We start from the raw sequence: 22,683 nt of genomic DNA, 5'->3' as shown, positions 1-22,683 counted from the left end.
ACCTGCCACAATGTGGATGGACCTTGAGGACACTATGATCAGTGAAATAAGACAGACACAAAAAGACAAATACCGTATGATTTCATTTGTAATGAGGTACCCAGAGTGATCAAATTCATGGAGACAGAAAGTAGATGGCGATTGCTAATATCTGGGGGTAGAGGGAAGTGGGGAGCTATTGTTTGATGGATACAGAGTTTCAGTTTGTGCAAGTTCTGGAGATTGGTTGCACAACAATGTGAATATACTTAACACTACTGAACCGGACACTTAAAAATGGTTCAGATGGTAAATTTTCTGTTATGGCATCTTTTACCACAATTAAAAAAAAAAAATCAATTCCCGCCAAGATTCTGCATAGTGTAGACCTTGTTGCTATCTGGAAATGCACTTCCTTTCTCTCTGACCCTCTCTCTCTGCTCCAGCCACACCGGCCTCCTTGCTGTTCACTGAACATGCCAAGCTCATTCCTACCTCAGGACCTTTGCCCATGCTGTTTCCTCTGCCTGGAACAGTTTTCATGGCCAAATCCTTCTTTTCCAACTGCGATACCGCTCAGAAATCACCTCCACAGACACACTGTCCTGTGCCCTGGGTAAAGCTGCTTTCCCGTCTCTATGCACTTCTTCTTCCCATCACCTTACTATATTTGAAACCCTTTTAGATATTTATTCTCCTGCTTAGTTTCTGCTTTCTCCACTAGATGAGTGCAGGGGCAATGCCTGTGCTGTCACTCTGGTACCCACCACCTGCCTCAGAGGATCTGCACCACCAGTGACAGTGGAATGGAAAACACAGATGGAAAAGTGCTTTGTAGACACCTACAGAACGCATACCAACCCAGAAAAGTGCAAGTAATTGCCTGAGTGATGAAGAGTTTCAGAACTACTAGTGGTGATGGGTTCATAGCATCGTGCATGTAACAGATGCCACTGAAATGGATACTTTAAAATGGTGAAATGGCTAATTTTATGTCTATACGTATTTTGTCACAATTATAACAATAATGTAACATAAAGACATGGATGCCAAAAAGGACCCTCTAAGACAGTCTGCCACAGCTGGGAGTGGCCCCCCATAGTCAGAAGTCCTGTCCTTTGGTGATGGGCCATGGTGGGTGGGTGGAGGGGTTCTCACCTTAGTGAGGTGACCTTGCAGCCTGCATATCGGGCCCCTAGGCTGCTCCTCTGGAACAATGGGCCGAGCTGGAGAGGAAGGAGAGGGCCAGTGTGATCACAGCTGGCGACAGCCCAGAGGAGGGGTCATGGAGGTGGGGACGGGGAAGCTGGCCTCTCACCAGGTGCTGCATGAGGCTGTCTGTGATGTTGAACTTGAGGGAGCCGGGGTGGCCCATATCTGCTGAGTAGCGCAGGTTGTCGATGGTGAAGTTCAGCGTGAACGGCTCCTCACTGACCTCCCGAGCTGTGACAGGTGCAGGGAGAGCCAAGGCTTGTGGGAAGGTCAGGGCACCCAATATCCACCCACCGTGGGGCTTCCAAGGGCCTCTCGTCCTCCTCCAGATAAATCTGGGGGTTGCTTGTTAATGGAGATACTTCCAGCAGCAAATAAGGGCAGGCTTAATGATTTGGGGGCTGGAGATGGTATTCCCACCCAGGTGCAGGAGTGGAGGGCTCTGTGAAACACTAGTGGTTTTGTTCTGTCTGGGAAGGAAAGGCTCCGACTTACCACACTGATGTGGAGCCAGGAAAAACCCCAGACATGGTCCTCCATATTCTCTCTGCTCCCCCATCTCTATCTCTTTATCTCTCTGTGCCTCTGTCTCTCGTTTTCTCTCTTTTTCTTTCTCTCTGTCTCTCTCTTACACCCAGGTATGCCAATCTTCTATGCATTGCATTAAAAAAAAAAAAAAAAGCCAGCTAGGAGCTGCAACCAATCTCTCTGCGCCTTGATTTATTCATCTGTAAGATAATAATTATTACTACTTCAAAAGCTGTAATGAGGTTTGAACAAGTCAAATTCTGTAAAGTGCTTAAGCACAGGGCTGGGCACAGAGTAAACACGATATAAGTGTTCATTATATAAAACAAATAATCAAATACTTTCTGATCACTCACTATACATGGAGCTTTTTACCTGGATAAATATGACCTGGGTGCTAGAATCATCCACACTAAACAAAGGAGGAACCACAGTACAGAAATAGTCTTCTGCCCAGGGTTACATGACAGGAGAGGGAGAGTCTGGGTTTGGACCCAAGTTCTCCAATCCCAGAGTCCTTGCTCATGACTTCCCCTGTGAAGATACATGCTCTTTTTTTTTTTTTTTAAGATTTTTATTTATTTATTTATTTGACAGAGAGAGACACAGCGAGAGAGGGAACACAAGCAGGGGGAGTGGGAGAGGGAGAAGCAGGCTTCCTGCTGAGCAGGGAGCCTGATGTAGGGCTCGAACCCAGGACCCTGGGATCATGACCTGAGCCAAAGGCAGACGCTTAACGACTGAGCCACCCAGGCGCCCCTGAAGACACATGCTCTTGCTTAGACACATGCAGCTGGCTCAGTGTTCAATGGTTGGGGTGACCTGTGTAGGCCCCAGGAGAAGTATAATAAATGGACCAGAGGCCCCGTGGCCTGACTCTAGAATAGATAAGCAGTGAGCAGCACAGGGTTAACTATTCAGGACAAACCTCTGGAAGAAAAACTTACTTCCCCTCTTTTCTTCCTCCCTTCTGTTCACTACTCCTTCCAAGCTCCCTTCTGTCTATCCTTCCTTCTGTCCTTCCTTCTTTCCTTCTATTCTTTCTTTCTTTCCATCTTTCTTTCTATTCATCCATGCATTCATCCTTTTTCCTTCAATCTTTCCTTCCATCTGTCCATCTTTTCTTCTACCTTTCTCAATCCCTTCTTTCCTTTCTTCTATCATCTGTCTATCCACCCATCTATCTCTCCAACCATCTGTCCTCCATGTCTCCATCCATCCACCCACCCTCCCAATCATTCATCCATCCATCCATGTACCCATCACATCTATCCATCCATTCACCAACCTTGCATACATCATTCCTTCCTTTCTCACTTCTTCTTTTCCTTCCCTCTTCCCATTCATACCTCTTTCTATGCATCCTTCTGTCTGTCCTTCCTTCTATCCTCATTTTCTTCCTTCTATCCACCTTTCCTTGCTTCCTTCCTCCACCTTTTCTTTTCTTCCATCTATCCATCCATCTTTCCTTTCTTCCATATCTATTCCTTCTATCTATTTAGACATCTTTCCTCTCTCTTTCTCCCCCTCCATTCATCTTTTCTTCCTTCCATCTGCCCATCCATCCTCTGTTACTCCTTTCATTCATCACTTCTTCCTTCCTTCCTTCCTTCCTTCCTTCCTTCCTTCCTTCGTTCCTTCGTTCCTTCGTTCCTTCCTTCCTTCCATCTACCCATCCATCTTGCCTTCCATCCATGTACATTGAATTGATCCTATAATGCTTCTGGAACTACTCTAAGGACTGGATACTGATCAACAAAACACAGTCAATGGGACTGACTAACTTATTTTTCCTCCTATCATTTGGGAAAAGATGGTTGTCATTGGATCTGAAGAGCCTGGAATCCTGCTAATGTTGGAAGGAGTGAGGGAGGATGCTGTGGTGTAAAAGAACAGAGATGGACCCAGGAAGAGAGTTTGAGAGGGTTGCAAAAACACACCTCTAATGCAAGGGCAATTAATTCTTGAAAAAGCTACAAGGTCCTCATTCCAGGGTTTGCTGGGGATGAACTTGAACACAACAGGTGTACACCCAAAATCAGCATGTCTTTTTAAAGAAATTAACTGATGGATGAGTGAGACTGTGAGTTTTCAGAGTCACAGGAACTCTTGGTTCTATTATTTATTTGCTGTGTGGCTTGGCAGCCTCTCCAAGCCTGAGTGTACTCATCTGTAAAATGGAAATAAGTCACGTGGTTGTACTGAGAACAAAAGGATAAAGTGCATGTGGTTTTGGATGAATTGTGTCTCCCTCCCTCCCTGCACACACACATCAAAATTCAAGAAGCTCTAATCCCTAGTACTTCAGTAGGTGATTGCATTTGGAGACAGGGCCTTTAGAGAGGTAACTGAGTTAAAATGAGGCTTTTGGAGTGGGCCCTAATCCAATCTGGGTGCTGTTGGTATAAGAAAAGGAGATAAGGACACACTTCGTGTGTGCAAAGGATTGACCATGCCAAGAGGCAGCAAGAGGGTGCCACCTGGACACAAGGAGAGACTCTTCAGAGCAACCAACCCTGCTGGCCCCTTGATCTGGACTTTCAGCCTCCAGCACTGTGAGAAAATACATTTCTGTCATCTGAGCCACTCAGCCTGTGGCTGCCAGAGCTGACTAAGACAGTATGTAACATAGCACGATGCCCAGGAGGCGGCCAGCTTCAATATGTGTTCGCTGAAAACCCAACAATTGGTGCAACACTGATGTTGAGACACCCTCAGAACAACAAACAGAGGGGTGAGTAAAAGGATAAGAGAAGAGTACCAGGGCAGGGTTTTAGGAGAATCTGGGTGATAACCATGTGAGGGTCAGAATGGTGGGAGGACAGACCTGTATGTGAGATGCTCTTGCCCTGGGATGGGGCTCTCCACCAGAACCCAGGTAGAGAAGGGATGAGTGAGGGGCCCTTCCACGTGTTTTCCTCACCAAGGACAGGAGGTAAAGGAGAACAGAGTGGGGACGGCACCCAGGAAACCGGGCCAGGAATACTCACTAGTGGTAGTCGGGGCTACGGCTCCATAGTTATAACCTGTGGAGAGAAGGCCAGAGGAGATGAGCAAGAGTCAGGGTGAGCATAAGGGATTAAGGGAAAGGCAGGATTTAGGCACCTTTGTAGGAAAAGTAGAGGGGATGAGGGAGTGGAGGGATGCTCAGGGAGGAGGTATCCAGGCAAGGAGATTGTAGGTGGCTGGAGCCCATGGTTACATCATCAGAATGAAGACTGAACCGAGATTAGAGAAGAGATGTACCACAGCTCCTTTTGGAGAAACACAAAACTCTGGCCAGGAGACAGACCCTGCCTGGAGCACAGCCCCTCACCATTGACGTAGAGGCTGTCCCTGTCCAGGGTGAAGGACCCCAGCTGGGTGATGCCATAGGTCTCACGGCTCAGCTCCCAGTACAGCTGCTCTTTGTCCAGCCTGGGGCCTGCAGGACCAGAGTGGATGGTGCAGGTGATGTCCACTCCAGTGGCGGCTCCACCCTTCTCAAGCCTGGGGAAGGAAGGACACGGGGATGTGCAATACTGAGGAGGGGTCCTTCTGGATTTGGAAAGCAAGAGAGAGTAGAAGGCAGGAGGCTGAGAGGGTACAGAAAGGGCTGGCTCAAGCCCAGAGGGGCTTTCATAAGTGTCTCTTGTCTGAGACAACCCCCTTACAACTAAGAACAGAAAACACTTTAACTGGAATATGAAGACAAGATATAGTTGTTCTTCTAAGAGGAAAACTTTCATCTAAAACAAACGATCATCTGGATTCCTTAAGTATAAACACGACGCCTCATTTCTAAGGATTGAGCATTCCCACCATCTGGGCACGAACACATGAAGGTGTTATGGTGGGTGCCGGAGGCCAGCAGTGCCAAAGGCATGCCCAGGAGCTGAGCCCTGCTGGCCAATACGTGAGGGTCCACCGGACCCAAGCATCCCTCCATCTGGGGGTCTCACCTGAGCGAGGCCAGTCTGCAGCCAGCGTAGAGGGGGCCGACACTGGTCTTACTGAACAAAAGCCTGAGCTGGTGGAGAAAGAGAGGGCGGTGAGCAGAAGGGCTGAAGGACTACACAAGCAGGTGTGTGGTGGGGCTGATGGTGGTCATTGAGGGGCTCTCACCCAGTGCTGGAGGATCCTCTCAGTGGAATTGAACTTGGAAGAAGATGGGTGCCCCATGTCTTCAGTGTAGTGCAGGTTGGTGATGGTAAAGTTCAGGGTGAAGGACACCAGAGTGGGGCCAGTGGCTGTAGTGGGGGAGGAAGAGAAAAATGTCCAGTTTGGACCCTAGTAAGGACCAAGGTTGCCTGGAGCTCTAACAGTGGAGCACCCAGCAATGGGCCTAAGTACAGCCATGGACTGCAGAAGCTGAAGGAGAGAATGTTATGGGATTTTTGAGACATTGGGAACTTTTGCTCATTCATTCAGCCAGTGTATATTGGGCGTCTAATGTGTGCGAGGCTCTGTGCTGGGCTCTGTGGGTCCAAGGGTGAATAGGGCATAGTCTCCTAATATTGTGGCCAGGAGAGTAGTCAGACTGCTACGCTGCAGAGGAGCCGGGAGGCTGTGCAGTTCCAGGGAGGCACCCAACCAATGACTGAGGACAGCTTCCAGGAGGAAGCATCATTTCAGGTGTGACCAAAAGCATGAACAAGAGTTATAGGTGAACAGGGGCTGAGAAAGTGGAAGAGTGCTCAAGCAGAAGAATCAGTCTGGGTATGAGCCTGACAGGAGGACAGAGCAGTTGCACTCAAGGGACTTGAATGTTTTCATTATTGCCCTGTGGAAGTATAGACATGAGACTGGAGGGGCCCTCTGAGCCCTGAAAGGGGGGCAGTAACTATACGGCTCAGGGGTTTGGACATGACTTGTAGATAAGGTGGAGTCATCCAAAGAGTGCCAACAAGACAGGAATTATGTGAACAGAGGTACACTGGGAGGGCTGTTGGCGGCTGCTGTGCAGAGGACTGTAGGAGACCAGAGTAGAGGCTACTGCACCAGTCCTAGCAAAAAATGCCAGTGGCCTGAATAAAGGCTGAATGACACAGAGACAGAGAAAGGACTTACAAGATATTATGAAGGGAGAAGAAATGATTTGGTGATGGATTATGTGGGAGGTGAGTGAGAGGGAGGGTCAAGTTTGGCACCTGTGTACTTGCCTTTGGTGATAAGGGAAAGGAGCGAGTTTGGGAGAAGATGGTGACTTCAGGGTCAGAGACCAAGGGGTTGGGTGATGTCAAGGAGGTGGGTGGACCAAGGGCCAAGAGCTGCTGTGTGGACTGGCCTGGACTCAGGATTAGGATTCTGAACAGCTGGACCCTGAGCAGCTAGATGGTCCCTGAAACCCACAGAAATGCATGATTTTCCTCAGGGAAGCTAAGTAAGCAATAATGAGGGAAGAAGTGATCTTGAATGAATGATTTTGTAGAAATGATTTTGGTACCGGTAGGACCTTCCTACTTGCAGGCTTGAGGGATGGAGCCAGAGAAGACATGGGGAAGGATGCAGAGGTCACAGTAGGAGAGGGAAAAGAACACAAGGGATGAAATCAAAGGTGTGTTACACCTGTAAGGGGATGGTGGCAGTGGAGGCAGCTCTAGTTATAAACTGTGTGCCTGTCTCTATGCCCCATGTAGCCTGGAGTCAGAGCATTGTCCCCGGTTGTGTTGTGGGGAGGGGTGGCTCCTGTCACCTCCAGCTCAGCCCACACTTCCATGCACATCCTCTGGACTCCTTCCCATCCAGAAGGGGGGAACAGGAGGGAAGACCTGGCTGGTTGAGCAGCTCCTATCTTTAGGGAAAAGGTGGCGGTCCCAGGCACACAGAGGTCTGAAATACTCACTGTTGGGGGTGGTGGCTGAAGCTGGATAGGTGTAACCTGCAAAGAGAGGGAGCGACAGTGAGGAGGGGAAGGGAGAGGTCCTCAATGAACAGGCAACTTGGCTGCTGGAGAGATGGCACTGGACCATCACAGCTGGGATTCTTTAAAAGGAAGACGATTAAGCACTGGAAGGGATCAAAGTCTACTTGCCGCCCCCGCCCCATCTCCAGACAGACAAAGGACCTGCTCAAAGCACTTGGAAATGTGAACCCCCAATGGAGGTCTGAACTCATGCAGAATCCTGACGCAGCAGAGCCCCCTCCGTGCGGAGGAGACCCACAGCCCAACACGGCCCTCACCACTGAGGTACCCTCTGTCATCCCAGAAGCTGGGAGCAAACCAGTGCTTGGGGTGGGGACCTCATCATCCTGCGGATGCCAGGGACCAGCGCCTACATCTGGAGCTTTAATGGGTATAGGTCCCCGTTCCCCTGAGGCTGGGGGTGGAGCAGGGGTGCAGAGGGCAGGCAGTGGGCTCCTGGCCGCTTCCATTCTAAGGTTGCAGAGGGAGTCACGGGGTTTCAGAGACTTCTGAAGCCTCTGAATACTCACTGCTGGGGGTGGTGGCCCAGGTCTGGCGGGTGTAACCTGCACAGGTAGAGGGAGAAAGGGTGAGGAGGATGAGTAATGAGTGAAAGGGAGGGATGGAGAGGAGGACGTGGGGCCTGTTGAAATGTGGATGCAGATGGCAATCCTCACCATTGATGTAGAGACTGTCTGGGTCCAGGGTGTAGGGACCCAGCCTGGTGATGCCACTGGTCAGCTGGCTCAACTCCTGGTACAGCTGCTCTCTGTCCAGCCCAGGGCCCACAGGGTCAGGGCGGTGGGTGCAGATGGCATCCACTCCAGTGGCTGCCCCATCCTTCTCAGGCCTGGGGGTGGGTGGGTAGGGGTAACAAAAGTTGGAGTCCCCAGGCAGGGCTCCAGGGACCCCTAGGGCAGGACAGGAAGGGGCCAGGGCAAGTGAGAAGGATGACACCCACCTCTGGCCAGCCTGGGGCTGTGCACACAGTCAATGGGTAGGAGGATTTGTATTAAATTGCAAGTCTGAAACCTGCAAGCTCCTGGCATGGGGACAGGAGAGCTCCTACTTGAGACAGGTGAAGAGCTAGAATTTTGGATTAAAGCAAGTGGAAAAGGCATGCTTGTCTTAAGATTTCCATCCCTGAAAACCTAAAGGAAATGCCCTCTTTGGTCAAAGGGAGACAGGAGGGAATTCAGAAGGAAAACCAGACTAGGGTCTCCATCCTGCTGAGGGGCTCTGCAGAATCTGGGGACAGTTGGCGGGGTGGGGGGTGGTTACAATCAGAAGAGCCAGTGCCTCCTGAATTCCACTTCTGCTGAGGACATGGACAGAGAAGGCAGGAAGGAAGCAGAGGGAACACCTGGTTGAGGCAGCCCTGGCCGTGGATTGCAAGGACTCACCTGAGCAAGGTCAGTCTGCAGCCTGAGTACAGGGGGCCCACACTGGTGTTCTTGAACAAGGGTCCTAGCTGTAAAGGAGAGGGAAGTGAGTAGAAAGTCTGAGGGGTGGAGAACAGGGTAGAAATGAGATGGGTGGGGCTGGCACTAGTAGGCGGGACTTGCATGGGGGAAGGCACAGGTGAGGTAGGTGGGGTCTCTGTGGGCATGGCAGAGAACAGGTAGGTGGTGCCTGCATTGGTGGGAGAGGCAGGAGTGCTGAGGGTGGGGCTCTCACCAGGTGCTGTAGGTTTCTCTGGGTGCTGTTGAACCTCCAGGAACCAGGGTGACTCATACCCTCCTGGTGGTGCAGGTTAGTGATGGTGAAGTTGAGAGTAAACAGCACCAGGGCAGGACCAGTGGCTGCAGTGGGGGGCGGGAGGGAGATGCCAGTGAGCCTAAGTGTGGGTCATCCCACATTGGTCTCTTCAAGCACTGGGGAGGGGCTTCCTCCAAGATGGACAGTTTCAATAGGAAGGAGATCCCAGACAGTAGCATTAAGTGAGGGACTCTGGGGATAAGTGTGGAAAATTACACTATGGAGGTAAATGCATCATCACACAGAAAGCAAACATTCTGACCCTCCAGTTGGCTAAAATTCCAGACAGACATCCACTTGTCCTCAAGGTTTTTTTTTAACCCAAATTATTTCTGTGAGATCCAATTATTTATTGATTTTTAAAGATTTATTTGAAGAAACACATTGCATTTGTATGGGTCAGGCCCTGTTTTAAGTGCTTCACTTAAATTTTAACCCATTTAAGCCTTGAGGCAAACCCTTCAGAGGGAGATAGTATTCTTATCCCCATTTTACAGATGTAAAAACTGAGCCCAAGGATGGTTAAATAATTTGCCTGCAGTCACACAATCTATAAATGGCAGAGCATAGTTCAAACCTGGGCATTGTGGTCGCAGAGTCTGTGCTCCTAACCCATCCACCTTAACACCAAGGGCAGGTCCATACAGTGACCTGCTCACTCTGGCCTGAGTGGTCAGTGGTCAGAACACCTTCAGAAGGTCCTAGCTGGTGAGTAACTAGAGACTCAAGTAAGACAGTGTTAGTAATGATGGGTCATCCAGGACCCTTACCAGGGTCATTAGGTGGTATCAAAATTTATCTTGGGCCACTGAGATGCCAAGAATGGCAAGTTAGCCCTTGGCCCAACCAGAGTCTGCCCAAATCCCTAACCAGGACCTATATGAGGGCATTTTCAGGTACACATGTAGCTCATACTGCTCCCTTCTTTCTTGGAAATGAAAACCAAGTACTCAAGAGAGAGAGCAACCCCCACACACACCTGCAGAACTCACCCCACAACCATGCTGATTGTAATTCAATACTTATTTGTACACTCGAGTCCTTATTCTCTTTCTTGCTGAAAGCCCATCAAAGACTAGGGCCCTTTCTATTCTGTTCACTGCTGCATTACCAGGGCCTTTCATCCATTAAGGGCTAACTGAATGCTTCTTGAGTGAATGAATGAATGAACGAATGGGCATGGTGCTCCATGTGATACCTCCCACTGGCCAAGTGCACAAGACATTTGCAGGGGAGGAATGGCAGAGAGGAATCTCTTACCTGTGGAGGTAGGGATGGGGGTCGCTGAGGTTGCTGGGGAGATGGTAGAGGCTGGTGCAACAGAGAAGAAAACACAGTGAGGCAAATATGGCAGGAGGGAGGGCCTCCCCAGCCAAACGGGGCCCATCACTGGTCCATGAGACACTCCTCAGGCCTGTGCCAGGCTTGTCTTTTCTGATCCCAGGAGTGAAGGTGGGGAAAGACTGGAGCTTTCCAGGCCCCTTGTGTCCCTGGGGACGTGGGGTAGACATAGTGAGGAGGAGAGATGGGCCCCAAGGCAGAGCAACGTTAGGGCCCAAATTACTACTCACTGCTGGGGGTGGAGGTCAGGACCTGATGTGTGTAACCTGCAGAAGGACAGGAAGAGAAAGTATTAAGAGTTGTAAGGATGGGGGGAGGGAGGAAATGGCAAGAATCTGGAGTTTTTTGGGTGTCTATGACTCTATTTATGTAAGCAGACCCAGTAGACAAACTCCAGAAAATGCCACTGAAACCCAGGGAGGAATTTCTCTATCAGGTCATCTGCAGACTATCCCTCTGCCACCTGCGCACCCCTTCTCCAAGTGTCTGATCCCTCAATGAATCCCCAGAAGAGCTGTGAATGTACATCTCCTCCTGCAGGAAAAACCAAAGGTGCAGGCCAAACTTGCTGCTAACTTTTCCTGGACACTGGTCAGGAGGAGGTGTGAAGAGGCTTGGATCAAGCCTGTTCTCAGTCATGACCCAGCTGAGCTTGAGCAGAGTCTTCCAACTCACGAATGCCTTCCAGGAAAACCAAAGAGCCTTCCACACATCAAGGAACCTAATTTCCTTGAATTCTGTCCCACAATCCCATGGCAACTTCAACTGAATTGGTAGCGACTGCCTAGGGTATTTTGTTGGTAAGGATTCTGGAGCTGTTTTGAACTCAGAAAGAGTGGAGGCTGTTACCATTTAGTGATGTCTGCCATGGATGAAGGATTGGGGAGTGATGGCACAGATACCATATGTTTGTCCTAGACAGAATCTGAGTCTTTAAAGATTTGAACAAGGACAAGAAGGGAGCATTTCCACACATTACAAGAAAGTGTATTTCATTCCTTCTTATCCTGAGAAAAATCCACATACTTCCTGTGGATTTACACTTCCATGCATAAATGACCTAACATCACCATCATCATCATCACCATCACCATTATCATCATCATTATCACCATCACCACCATTATTTTTTTTTTTAAAGATTTTATTTATTTATTTGACAGAGAGAGACACAGTGAGAGAGGGAATACAAGCAGGGGGAATGGGAGAGGAAGAAGCAGGCTTCCCGCGGAGCAGGGAGTCCGATGCGGGGCTCGATCCCAGGACCCTGGGATCATGACCTGAGCCGAAGGCAGACGCTTAACGACTGAGCCACCCAGGCGCCCCCATCACCACCATTATTACCACCACCATCACCACCATTATTACCACCACCATCACCACCATTATCATTGTCATCACCTCCATCATCACCATCATCATCACCATCATTATCATCACCACCACCACCACCATCACCAGCATCATCATCACCATCACCATCATTGTCACCATCACCAACATCATCACCATCACCATCATCACCATCATTGTCACCATCATCACCGCCATCATCACCACCATCATCACCATCATCACCACCATCACCATCACCATCATTGTCACCATCACCACCACCATCATCACCACCACCACCATCACCATTACCATCACCATTATCACCATCATCATCGTCGTCACCATCACCACCATCAGCATCATCACCACCATCATCACCATCACCACCACTGTCACCATCACCACCACTGTCACCATCACCACCACTGTCACCATCACCACCACCACCATCATCATCACCACCACCACCACCATCACCACCATCACCATCATCATCACCACCACCATCATCATCACCACCACCACCATCATCATCACCACCACCACCACCATTACCATCACCATTGTCACCATCACCATCATTGTCACCATCACCACCACCATCATCACCATCACCATCATCATCACCACCACCATCACCATTACCACCACCATTATCACCATCATCATCATCATCACCATCACCACCATCATCGTCACCATCACCACCATCATCACCATCACCATCACTGTCACCATCACCACCACCATCACCACCACCACCATCATCATCACCACCACCACCACCATCACCACCATCACCATCATCACCACCACCACCATCATCACCACCACCACCACCATTACCATCACCATTGTCACCATCACCATCATTGTCACCATCACCACCATCATCATCACCATCACCATCATCATCACCATTACCATCATCATCATCATCAACATCACCATCATCATCATTATCATAAGAATATAAGCTTTATGAAGGCAATGATTTTTTTTGTTTTGTGTTCCCTGCTATATTCCCCAGGGCCTGGCACAAAGTAGGTGCTCAATAAAGGTTGTTGACTGACTCATCATCACTAGATTTACGACTTTCCATCTTTACTTGAGTGAATAATGTCAAATGTGTTTACACTCATCAGGCCCCCTCGAACAGATGTGCCATTGACTGGTACTTACCTGTGGGGCTGGGGCTGGGGAAGGAGGATGGAATCCCAGAGGTTCCCAGGTGCTCTGTGGAGGTCCCTGGAGCTGAGGAAAAGCTCTCATCAGTGAAAGCAGAAAGACAATCACATAGCAGAAATGCCAACAAGACAGACTATTTATTAGGCTTGCTGCATATGGGACTTCAGCTGAGATTCCCTCTGGAACTGGGGCAGAGAAGAGAGTAAATAACTTGTGGCCTCCAGGAGATCCATCCCTCCTGGAGACGACATAAGCAGGCATGAGGAGGCATCAGCACTTTGTCTGCCCTGTGTGTTGAGGGGCCCTGGGTCATAGTTGAATACTCACTGTTGGTGATGGGTGCAGAGCTCTGATGGGTGAAACCTGTAGGGAGAGGGAGGGAAGATTGTGGGTAAGGGTTAGGGAGAGGTGGACGACCAAACAGGAGGCAGGGCTACACTGGTGCAGTGGAGGGGGTTCTCCATCAGCACCCATTAGGAAGGAAGGCTCTGAGGGTGAAGTCAGTCCAAGATGAAGAGGAGACCATGAATCAGCACATCCAGTGCACAGGGCCAAGCCCCTAGGGGCCGGACGGGGCGTACATTCTCAAGCCAGAGGGCAGAGGCTGCACGGTGAGGGGGAAAAAGACTCTGACCACATCACGGTTGCTCACCATTGACACAGAGACTGTTCCTGTCCAGGGTGTAGTGGCCCAGCAGGGCAATGCCATGGGTCAGCTGGCTCAGCTCCCAATACAGCTGCTCTCTGTCCAGTCCAGGGCCTTCAGGGTCGGGGCGATGCACACACATGGCATCCACTCTGGTGGCTGCCCCATCCTTCTCAGGCCTGGGTAAGAATCACCACATAGTCTAACTCTCTCTCTCTCTCTGTTGGTCCTTCCCTCTCTCCCCTTGCCAGCCCCTAAGGCAGAAACTTGGGAAACCCTAGTTAACACAAGCTGCCACCATCAGGGAGATGCCCTCCATAAACAACCAGTACACCACGGGCCTGAAGCCTCCTGCGTGCCTGCGAGGGTAGCCTCTGAAAGCCCCGTGTGTGTGGCAGGTACACAGAGGGTTCTGTTGATGGGGTGAGCAATCCTGGAAGGTGCCAGCTGAAGCCACAACAGCCACATCCTGTCACAGGTCTTGATGGGCACAACAAGGTGCCTGGGGTCATGCTGCAATGGGTGGCGATGGCCCCAGAACAGTGACCACAGCATGGTTTGGTGACATTTTCCTGCAGAGAGTTGGGGTTTTCAAATAGTGAGATCAAAAAGCTAACGTCACTCAGTCTGGATGCAGGGCTGGGGCATTTCTAAAGACTCAAGAGACTAAATGGCCAGAGAGACACACATGCCCTTTGGGTGGGTCTGTCTGAAAGTGTGACCTGTCCATGTTTCAGCATCACCTCCAGCCTCAAGACACGGACCCACCTACCTGCCCACCCAGCCATATACTACTGAGAGATATGGATAGAAAGCTGCTCCCACACTCCAGGGCCATGGATAGAATGTCTCTTATAATAACAATCACCTCTTGTTAAATTCTGAGTATGAAGCAGGCCCAGCACTTTGTACTCATGATCGTTATCACTTAACCCTCAGAGCATCCCTATGGGCTGTATTGCTCAACTCCCACAGTTGTTATTATACCCATCACACTATATATCAGATGCAATGCGATTATACATAATATAAATATAATATAATGATCTATTTAACATGTAAGTGTATGATATATGTTTGTTATGTATTTATTTTATATTTTATTTATTATTGTATTATATGTTATACCTTTTGTATCTATACTAAATACATATAATAGATCATATATATTAAGGATTATATCTATATATACTATATATAAAAGATATTATACCTATACATACTTATTATACCTATATATAATATATATAACATAAACCTGTATATAAAGTACAGGTATAATTATATATTATACCTATATCTCATATTATCTATACTTAGGTAATATATATATTATATAATATATTAGGAATTATACCTATATACATCATATATATTAGATATTATACCTATATATAACATATTATACCTATTATGTCTATATAGAACATATATGTAATATATATCTATGTATAAAGTATAGGTATAATTATATATTATACTTATTATACCTATATATATAATATACATATTATATATAGGTATATATATTATAGTTATATATATTATATATATAGGTATAATAAAATATATTAGGAATAGATATAACAGATATACTATAGAATTATACCTATTCTTTTCCTCTCTCTCTCTCTATATATATGTGTGTGCATATTTGTATATACAGAGTTGACTTTTGAACAACATGGAGGTTAGGGGTACGGACACCCAACACAGTTGGGTTATATCTGCATATAACTTTTGACTCCCCCAAAACTTAACTACTAATAGACTGTTGTTGACCAGAAGCCTTACTGATAACACAGTCAATTAACATATTTTTATGGTATAGGCATTATATACTGCATTCTTACAATAAACTAATCTAGAGAAAAGCTGTTAAGAGAATCATAAGAGAAAATACATTTAGAGCACTGTACTGTGTTGAGCAAAACAAAATCCATGTATACATGGACCCATGCAGTTCAAACCCACACTATCCAAGGGTCAAATCTCTCTCTCCATATACACATATACCTTAGTGTGCATATATTATGTATGGGCCTAATATATCATATATAACACATGGAGTAACAGGGCACAGCAAGGTTCAGGCACCTGCCCAGGATCTCAGTAAATGGTAGAGCTAGTATTTGAACTCTGCTCTGGCTTCCCTGAGACTCTTAGCCACTAAGCTCCTACAACAGCTCTTCTTCCAGAAGGAAGGGGAGCTGGAGGTAGATGCCTGTGATAAAACGGGAATGTGAGGAGAACCAGACCTAGAGATTCTGAAAGATGTGGGAGGTGTGAATGCCAGGTGTGGAGCAGTGTCAACGACCTGCCCCCAACCCCCCAGCTGCACCCAAGGGATGGCGTCCTCCCCAACCCTGAGCCATCCCAGGGCAGGGCAGGCCTCCTTCCATGAGTCTGACCCATCTAGGATTCTCTGTGTAACAGTGTGCCTGCTTTCCTTCCCTCTTAGGTTCTTCCCTCTTAGAGGTTGCCAGATCGGTAATTTCCACATGCTGCAAGCTCATAATGAGGCAGAGGAGGCAGCGCTGCTTGAGAGCTAGGAGTTTGGCTCTAGAACCCACAATGCAGGGTTGCTCTGTGATCTGCACAAGCTACTCAATCCCTCTGAGCCCATCGCACCTTCGGTTCCTGCTTCTTGAGGCTGTCATGAGGGCTGATAGGATGAAATGTAAGGTACTAGCACATTGCCTCGGATCTTAGGAATTGCTAGCTGCTGGGGTTGTTATTGGTGATAATGATGGGCAGTATCCGTGGTGGTAGCTGTCCCAAGGATGGACAAAGTCAGGGAGCCTGTAGATGAGGGTCCCATACACCTGTTGGGCTGTGTTCTTGGGGAGAGTCTCACCTGAGCGAGGCTAGTCTGCAGCCTGAATAGAGGAATCCCAGACTGCTATTCTTGAACAGGGGTTTGAGCTATGAGAAAGGAGAGGGGAGGTGAGAAGGAACCCCTGAGGGAGGCCAGGGGGAGCTGGGGTATTGGTGAAGTGAATGGGGCAGAGGTGATATGGGCAGGGGCAGAAGTGAGGTGGGCGGGGCTGGCACCAGTGGACGGGGCTCTCACCAGACCCTGCAGGATCCTCTCCATGGAGGTGAATTTCCAAGAGCCTGGACGCTGCATGTCCTGTTCGTAGTGCAGGTTGGTTATGGTGAAGTTGAGGGTGAACGGCACCAGGAAAGGGACCACTGCTGTAGCAGGGGAAGGAAAAAGGAGGCCATGCCTGAGTCAGGCCTGGGCTGGCCTCTAAGACAACTTCTGGGGACGGAGATGGAGGGTCCAGATCTCAGGAAGCAGGGGTTCAGAGCAGGCACATAGGCTAGCTGCCTTAGGACCAAAGACAGATTCCAGATAAAGAGCAAAGCCAGATGCTATTAAGTACAGTAGCATGCACATTTATTAGGATAGCTATTAGGCTATTATAGAAAGAGAAAGAAAGAAAGAAAGAGAAAGAAAGAAAGAAAGAAGAAAGAAAGAAAGAAAGAAAGAAAGAAAGAAAGAAAGAAAGAAAGAAAAAAAAAAGTAAGTGTTGGCAAAGATGTGCAGAAATTGGAATCCTCGTGCGTTGTTGGTGGGAATGCTAGTGAAGCTGCTACAGAAAACAGTTTGGTGGTTCCTCAGAAAGTTAAATATGGGATTACCATACGATCTAGCAATTTTGCTCCTAAGTATAGACCCAAAAGAACTGAAAACAGGGACTCAGATCCTTGAACACAAAATGTTCACAGCAGCATCATTCACAATAGCCGAAAGGTGGAAACAACCCGAGCCCATCATCAGATGAATGGACAAACAAAAGGTGGCATATACATACAGTGGAATAATATTCAGCCATAAACATGAGGGAAACTCTGACAGCTGCTACAGTACAGATGAACCGTGAAAATATTATAGTAAGTGAAATAAACCAAACACAAAAGGACAAATATTGTATAGTTTCACTTACATGGGGTACCTAAAATAGGCAAATTTGTGGAAACAAAGTAGAGTAGAGGTAACCAGGGGCTGGGGATAGGGGTTATAGGGAGTTAGTGTTCAATGGGAACAGAGTTTCTGTTTGGGATGATGAAGAAGTCCTGAGAATGGACAGTGGTGTTGGTGGCATGACATTGGGAATATAGTTAATGCCACTAAATTGTACACTTAACAGTGGTTAAAATGGTAAATTCTATGTTATGCATAAAAATTGTTTAATGCAGCAGTTGGACCAAAAGGCAGGTTATGGGGCTCTTGAATCTGGATATGGGGCAGGGTAGGTGCCAGGGGTTGAGGTCTTGGGCCCTGGTGATGCTCCAGACAGGCCCTGATAGCCTCCACTTGAGAGGTTAAAAGTAACAGGATTAGAACCATCTCATGGATTAGGGGGAAAAGAAAAGGAAAAAAAATCAATTCAATCCCATCCAACACAGAATAAACATTCTTTTTTTAATATGAATCAAACGTCAGTTCTTATAGGAGGCTTCCTGTCACCTACTCAACCTACCCCACCCACCCCGTAACTCATGACCTTTAATAAAGAGACCATGTATAGAGCTGTGGGTGCTATGATTACCTGACTCACACTAGTGAGTCAGACTTGATTTCAAAACCCCTGCATCCTCTCCCCAGCTGTTGTGATGAGCACCAGGTGATGTATGGAAATGTTGAATCCCTACATTGCACACCTGAAACTAATGTAACACTGTATGTTAACTAACTGGAATTTAAATAAAAACACATATACAAAAAGAAAATTACAGCAGACAAAGCTACAATAATCAAGACAGTAAGATACTAGATGAGGATAGACATGTAGATCAAGGGGGTATAACCGAAAGTCTAGAAACGAATCCTCACACTTATGATGAATTGATTTTCAATGAGAGTGCCTGAACAATTTAATGGAGAAAGACATTTTCTAAATAAATGGTACTGGATAACTGGGAAAGAAATGAAATAGCTATAACTTTCCCAAATTTCTTGAAAACATACATTTTCAGAGCTAGGAAGCTTCAAAAATCCCAAACAGTATAAGCTGAAAGAAAACCATGCTCAGATACATCATACTCAAACTTCTGAAAACCAAAGATGAAGAAGAAATCTTGAATGCATCTATAGAAAAACGACGTCATCAATCGTGGAAAAACTTGGTCTATGGCACATGTCACATATTTACAAGCTTGTAGGAGTTAGGTCTGTTACAGATTGGTTGAGTTGATCAGGGTGGAGCTATAAGGACATGGAGAGTGTGCATTCTGTCTAAAGCTTGTAAAAAGTTTGCAGTGTCTTGACCCATGAAACACAGAATGCCAGAAGGCAGAATTCAAATTACAGGACACCAGCTTGTATCCTACAAGTCCAGACTCCCATGGCAACATTAAAGGTCAGGAACGCCCAGCCTGGGTCATGGCGTAAACTTGAAAAATACCCACAGACCCAGTTTTTAAAATAAATGTTAAGAGTTGGAGTAAGACAGTTTCCTGACATAAATCAAGCCCCTGTATCAGGTTCCTGGAGACTCAAGAGCCTTCATCTGGGCAAGATGAAGAGACAGAGGAAGAACCAAGTTCATGACTGAGATCCTGCATGATTTTCTGGATGTTCAAATAGAATTCACGAACGTGGACATATACAAGATGGCTACATTCATCCAATCAATAAATATAAAGTGAGTGAGGACTAGTTACTCAGCTTCAAGGTGACAAATACATAAAGACTGAATAAAGCCAATAGTAGTAAATTCCATGAGAAAATACTCACGGTGGTGGATAGAGAAAACCTGTGGGCCAGGTGTGTATTCAGATGTGCTACTTCCCATAAGGTGGTCTAGGAGGGTCTTTCAAGGAAGGTGATGGTTGAGCTGAGACTTGAAAGGCAATAAAGTGCCAGGTGCAGCTGACCTCCTGGAAGAGCTAGTATAAAGGCCAGACAGAGGTTAGGACCCTAGAGGAACAGACAAGTGTCTGATGTGGCCAAAGCTTAGAGAGCGAAGGAGAGAGTGAGTAGGATAGGCTGAGGCCAGGTGGTTGATGGCAACCAGACCATGTGGAGTTGAAGTTTCACAGGTCCCAGAGAGCAGACTCCTACCTGTAGAGCTGAGGATGGGGGACAGAGTTGTGGAAGATTCTGGAGAGAATGTAGAAGTCACTGGAGCTGAGAAAAAAGAACATGGGAAAAATTGTTAAGTCTCATCCTGAAGGAATGTGGGACAGAAGCTGTTCATTAGAATTTGGGCTTCTGTTTGGACTCAGAGCAAGACCCTGGGTGAGTAGGGGACTCCTCTGAGTCTGTGGCTGGACACTTAGGGAGGGAGAATTGGCAGCTTCTCTCCAGAAGAATGTGCTTTGAGGAATAAGGGTTCAGTGGGCATTGAAATTTCACAGTCTTGAATACTCACTGCTGGTGGTAGGGGTCCAGTACTGATGGTTATAACCTGCAGAAAGGAGTAAAGGACTGTTATAATGGGTAAGAGTTAAGAAAGGGCTAGATGGTAGACCTAGAGATGAAATTCATTAACAAACTTGCTGAGATTTATAAGTGAACAATAATGGCTACATTTTATTCAGTGCCCTTTTGTGCCTTGTCCTTTGCAGATAATGATGAACACCATCACTGTTACTATTGCCAAAAGAAAAATACAATAGTAAGAGCTGTCCCTATTTATTGGGAATATACTATGCACCAGAAATAATGCTAAACAACACACAACAAGGAAATGGGGCAAATTTACAAACAAGTGTGTTCCAAACCTTATCCACGTCCTCTCAATCCACAAAGATAACTTCATCCTTGCTCTCTCAGCTTCTCTCCCTTCACAAAATTTTATGATAATATGACTTTATCTTTCTAGCTTAGTTTCTGGGTTTTTTTTTTGTGTGTGTGTGTGATGTAGAAGTGACAAAATTGTGGCAGGTTGAGAGACTGGTCTGTGGAAGTGAACAAAATGGAGGAGAGGGAATGTACATGTGGTTTGGAATATTAGAGAAACTTTGGAAATGGGCTAGGATAATGAACATGAGAAGAGAATTGGAGGTCAGATGGATGGTATAAAAATTGGAGTCTGAAAGGAATTGGGGAAGAGAGAATTTTTCATGAGTGTTTCTCTGAGTCATGGTCATCTCTTTGGATGCTCTGTGAGGGGTGGGAGTAAAGACTGGACCCAGAGGAGCCCCGTGATTTACTTGGGTTATTCCTGAACTCTCTCATTTGGCTATCAGGACAATCTTGCATGGTATGTATGTTTATTCCATTCTGAAAATGGGATATTAAAGCCTAGAGAGGTTTTACAGCTTGTTCAGCATCACATAAAACAGAGATCTATCACTCACCAACCCTCAAACTATTAACCACCGCTTTAAGGAAATCTCCAAGTTGATATAGGGGGAAATAACTAATCAAGGATCAGGCTAGATTGTTAGGCTAGAGGTCATTCATGCCCCTTCCTATCCTGAGATTTGAGGCTTTCTCTGTCTGGATGGTCTGAGGTGTTGCCTTGTGGTTAAGAACTTGGGGTTTAGATTCAGTCCTGGGTTTGTTTGAATCTTGACTCCGTCATGCATGATGGCTGGATTATCTCGAGCAAATGACTTCCTGTCTGAATGCATGATGGCTTTCTCTGTAAAAATGACTATAAAAACTCACAGGGTTTTGGGTAAGATTAATATGAGATAATACAAATGAAGACTTTATCACAATTCCTGACACATAGGAACGTTTTGATAAGAATTAGCCACGATTACAGTTACTATCCTCAGTGTTAGCATTGCTTTTAGGGGCCTTGTTGTCAGCAGTGTTGTGTACGTGGTTATTACTCATGGAGTATGTGTTAAGTGTGATGTTATCTCATGAAGTCTGCGTAGCTCTGACTGGCCTGTGGGAACTTAGAACATTGGTTGTCATGATGGAGAGAATGACATGGGGTGAGGGCTGGCATGGTCACCCGCTGCCCATTCAGAAACCTTAGCCACAGAGTTCTGCATCACCCACTTCTTTCCTTAGAGTCTGCACACTCCAGTTAGGCTCCTATGGGAAACGGTGGAAATAAGGAGGAAGAAAGATGTCATCCAGGAGGTGAAAAGGGAAAGGAAATCAGCCTCCCATGGTGTGTTAAGCATTCAAAAATGAGTCCCCAAGGAAATGCTAGGTTTGCATCAGAACTATAAATTTGTATATAATAATTTCTCAAACTCAGCATTATTGACAATTTGGTCTAGGTAATTCTTCATGGTGGAGGGCTGCATTGTGTATTGTGGGATGTTTAGCAGCACCCCAGGCCTCTACCCACTAGATGTCACTAGTAACACTCCAACTATGACATGCCAATATCAATATCTCCAGACATTGTCAATGTCTCCTGGGAGCAGAATCATCCTGGTTGAGAACTACTGGCATAAAGAAGCACGGGACTGGAGACGCCAACTGCAGCACAGACACTCACCATTAACGTAGAGACTGTCTCTGTCCAGGGTGTAGGTTCCCAGCCAGGTGACACCGTGGGTCAGCTGATTCAGCTCCTGGTACAGTTCTACTCTGTTTAGCCTGCGGCCCATGGGGTCAGGATGGTAGGTGCAGACGGCATCCACTCCAGTTGCTGCTCCGCCCTTCTCAGTCCTAGGGTGGTGGGACATGGGAATAGGGGCATCCTGAGATGTGGGAGAGTTATATACCTTGTTCAACTCTTGCCTTCAGCTTGCTGCCCCCGGCCCCAGCCCCAGCCTTGGTTTGATGACATTTTTCTTACTGGGTCTTGTCTAGTTCCTCATGTGCATTCTTTTCTGGGACCTTTTCATCTAGGATGAGCCAAACATGTAGAGCCAAACATGT

General features: G+C 47.0%; 1 protein-coding gene across 1 annotated transcript in view; it reads right to left on the bottom strand.

Annotated features, from left to right (window-relative positions):
• Positions 1-22,683, bottom strand: part of MUC16 (mucin 16, cell surface associated) — a 73,988-nt gene that overhangs the window by 17,196 nt on the left and 34,109 nt on the right. Inside the window, 18 exon segments of the mRNA XM_078059519.1 lie at positions 1,138-1,228; positions 1,231-1,422; positions 4,710-4,745; positions 5,036-5,208; positions 5,661-5,728; positions 5,824-5,948; positions 7,544-7,579; positions 8,281-8,453; positions 9,007-9,074; positions 9,281-9,405; positions 10,933-10,968; positions 13,881-14,076; positions 16,286-16,436; positions 16,732-16,799; positions 16,948-17,072; positions 19,948-20,013; positions 20,258-20,293; positions 22,298-22,470. Of these exon segments, the coding sequence (XP_077915645.1) occupies positions 1,138-1,228; positions 1,231-1,422; positions 4,710-4,745; positions 5,036-5,208; positions 5,661-5,728; positions 5,824-5,948; positions 7,544-7,579; positions 8,281-8,453; positions 9,007-9,074; positions 9,281-9,405; positions 10,933-10,968; positions 13,881-14,076; positions 16,286-16,436; positions 16,732-16,799; positions 16,948-17,072; positions 19,948-20,013; positions 20,258-20,293; positions 22,298-22,470 (1,938 nt within the window).

This window comes from Halichoerus grypus, chromosome 1 (genome assembly GCF_964656455.1).
Source record: "Halichoerus grypus chromosome 1, mHalGry1.hap1.1, whole genome shotgun sequence".
In the NCBI taxonomy this organism is placed as follows: domain Eukaryota; kingdom Metazoa; phylum Chordata; class Mammalia; order Carnivora; family Phocidae; genus Halichoerus; species Halichoerus grypus.
The sequence above is the reverse complement of the archived record's forward strand: the minus strand, read 5'-3'. Positions and strand labels throughout refer to the sequence as shown.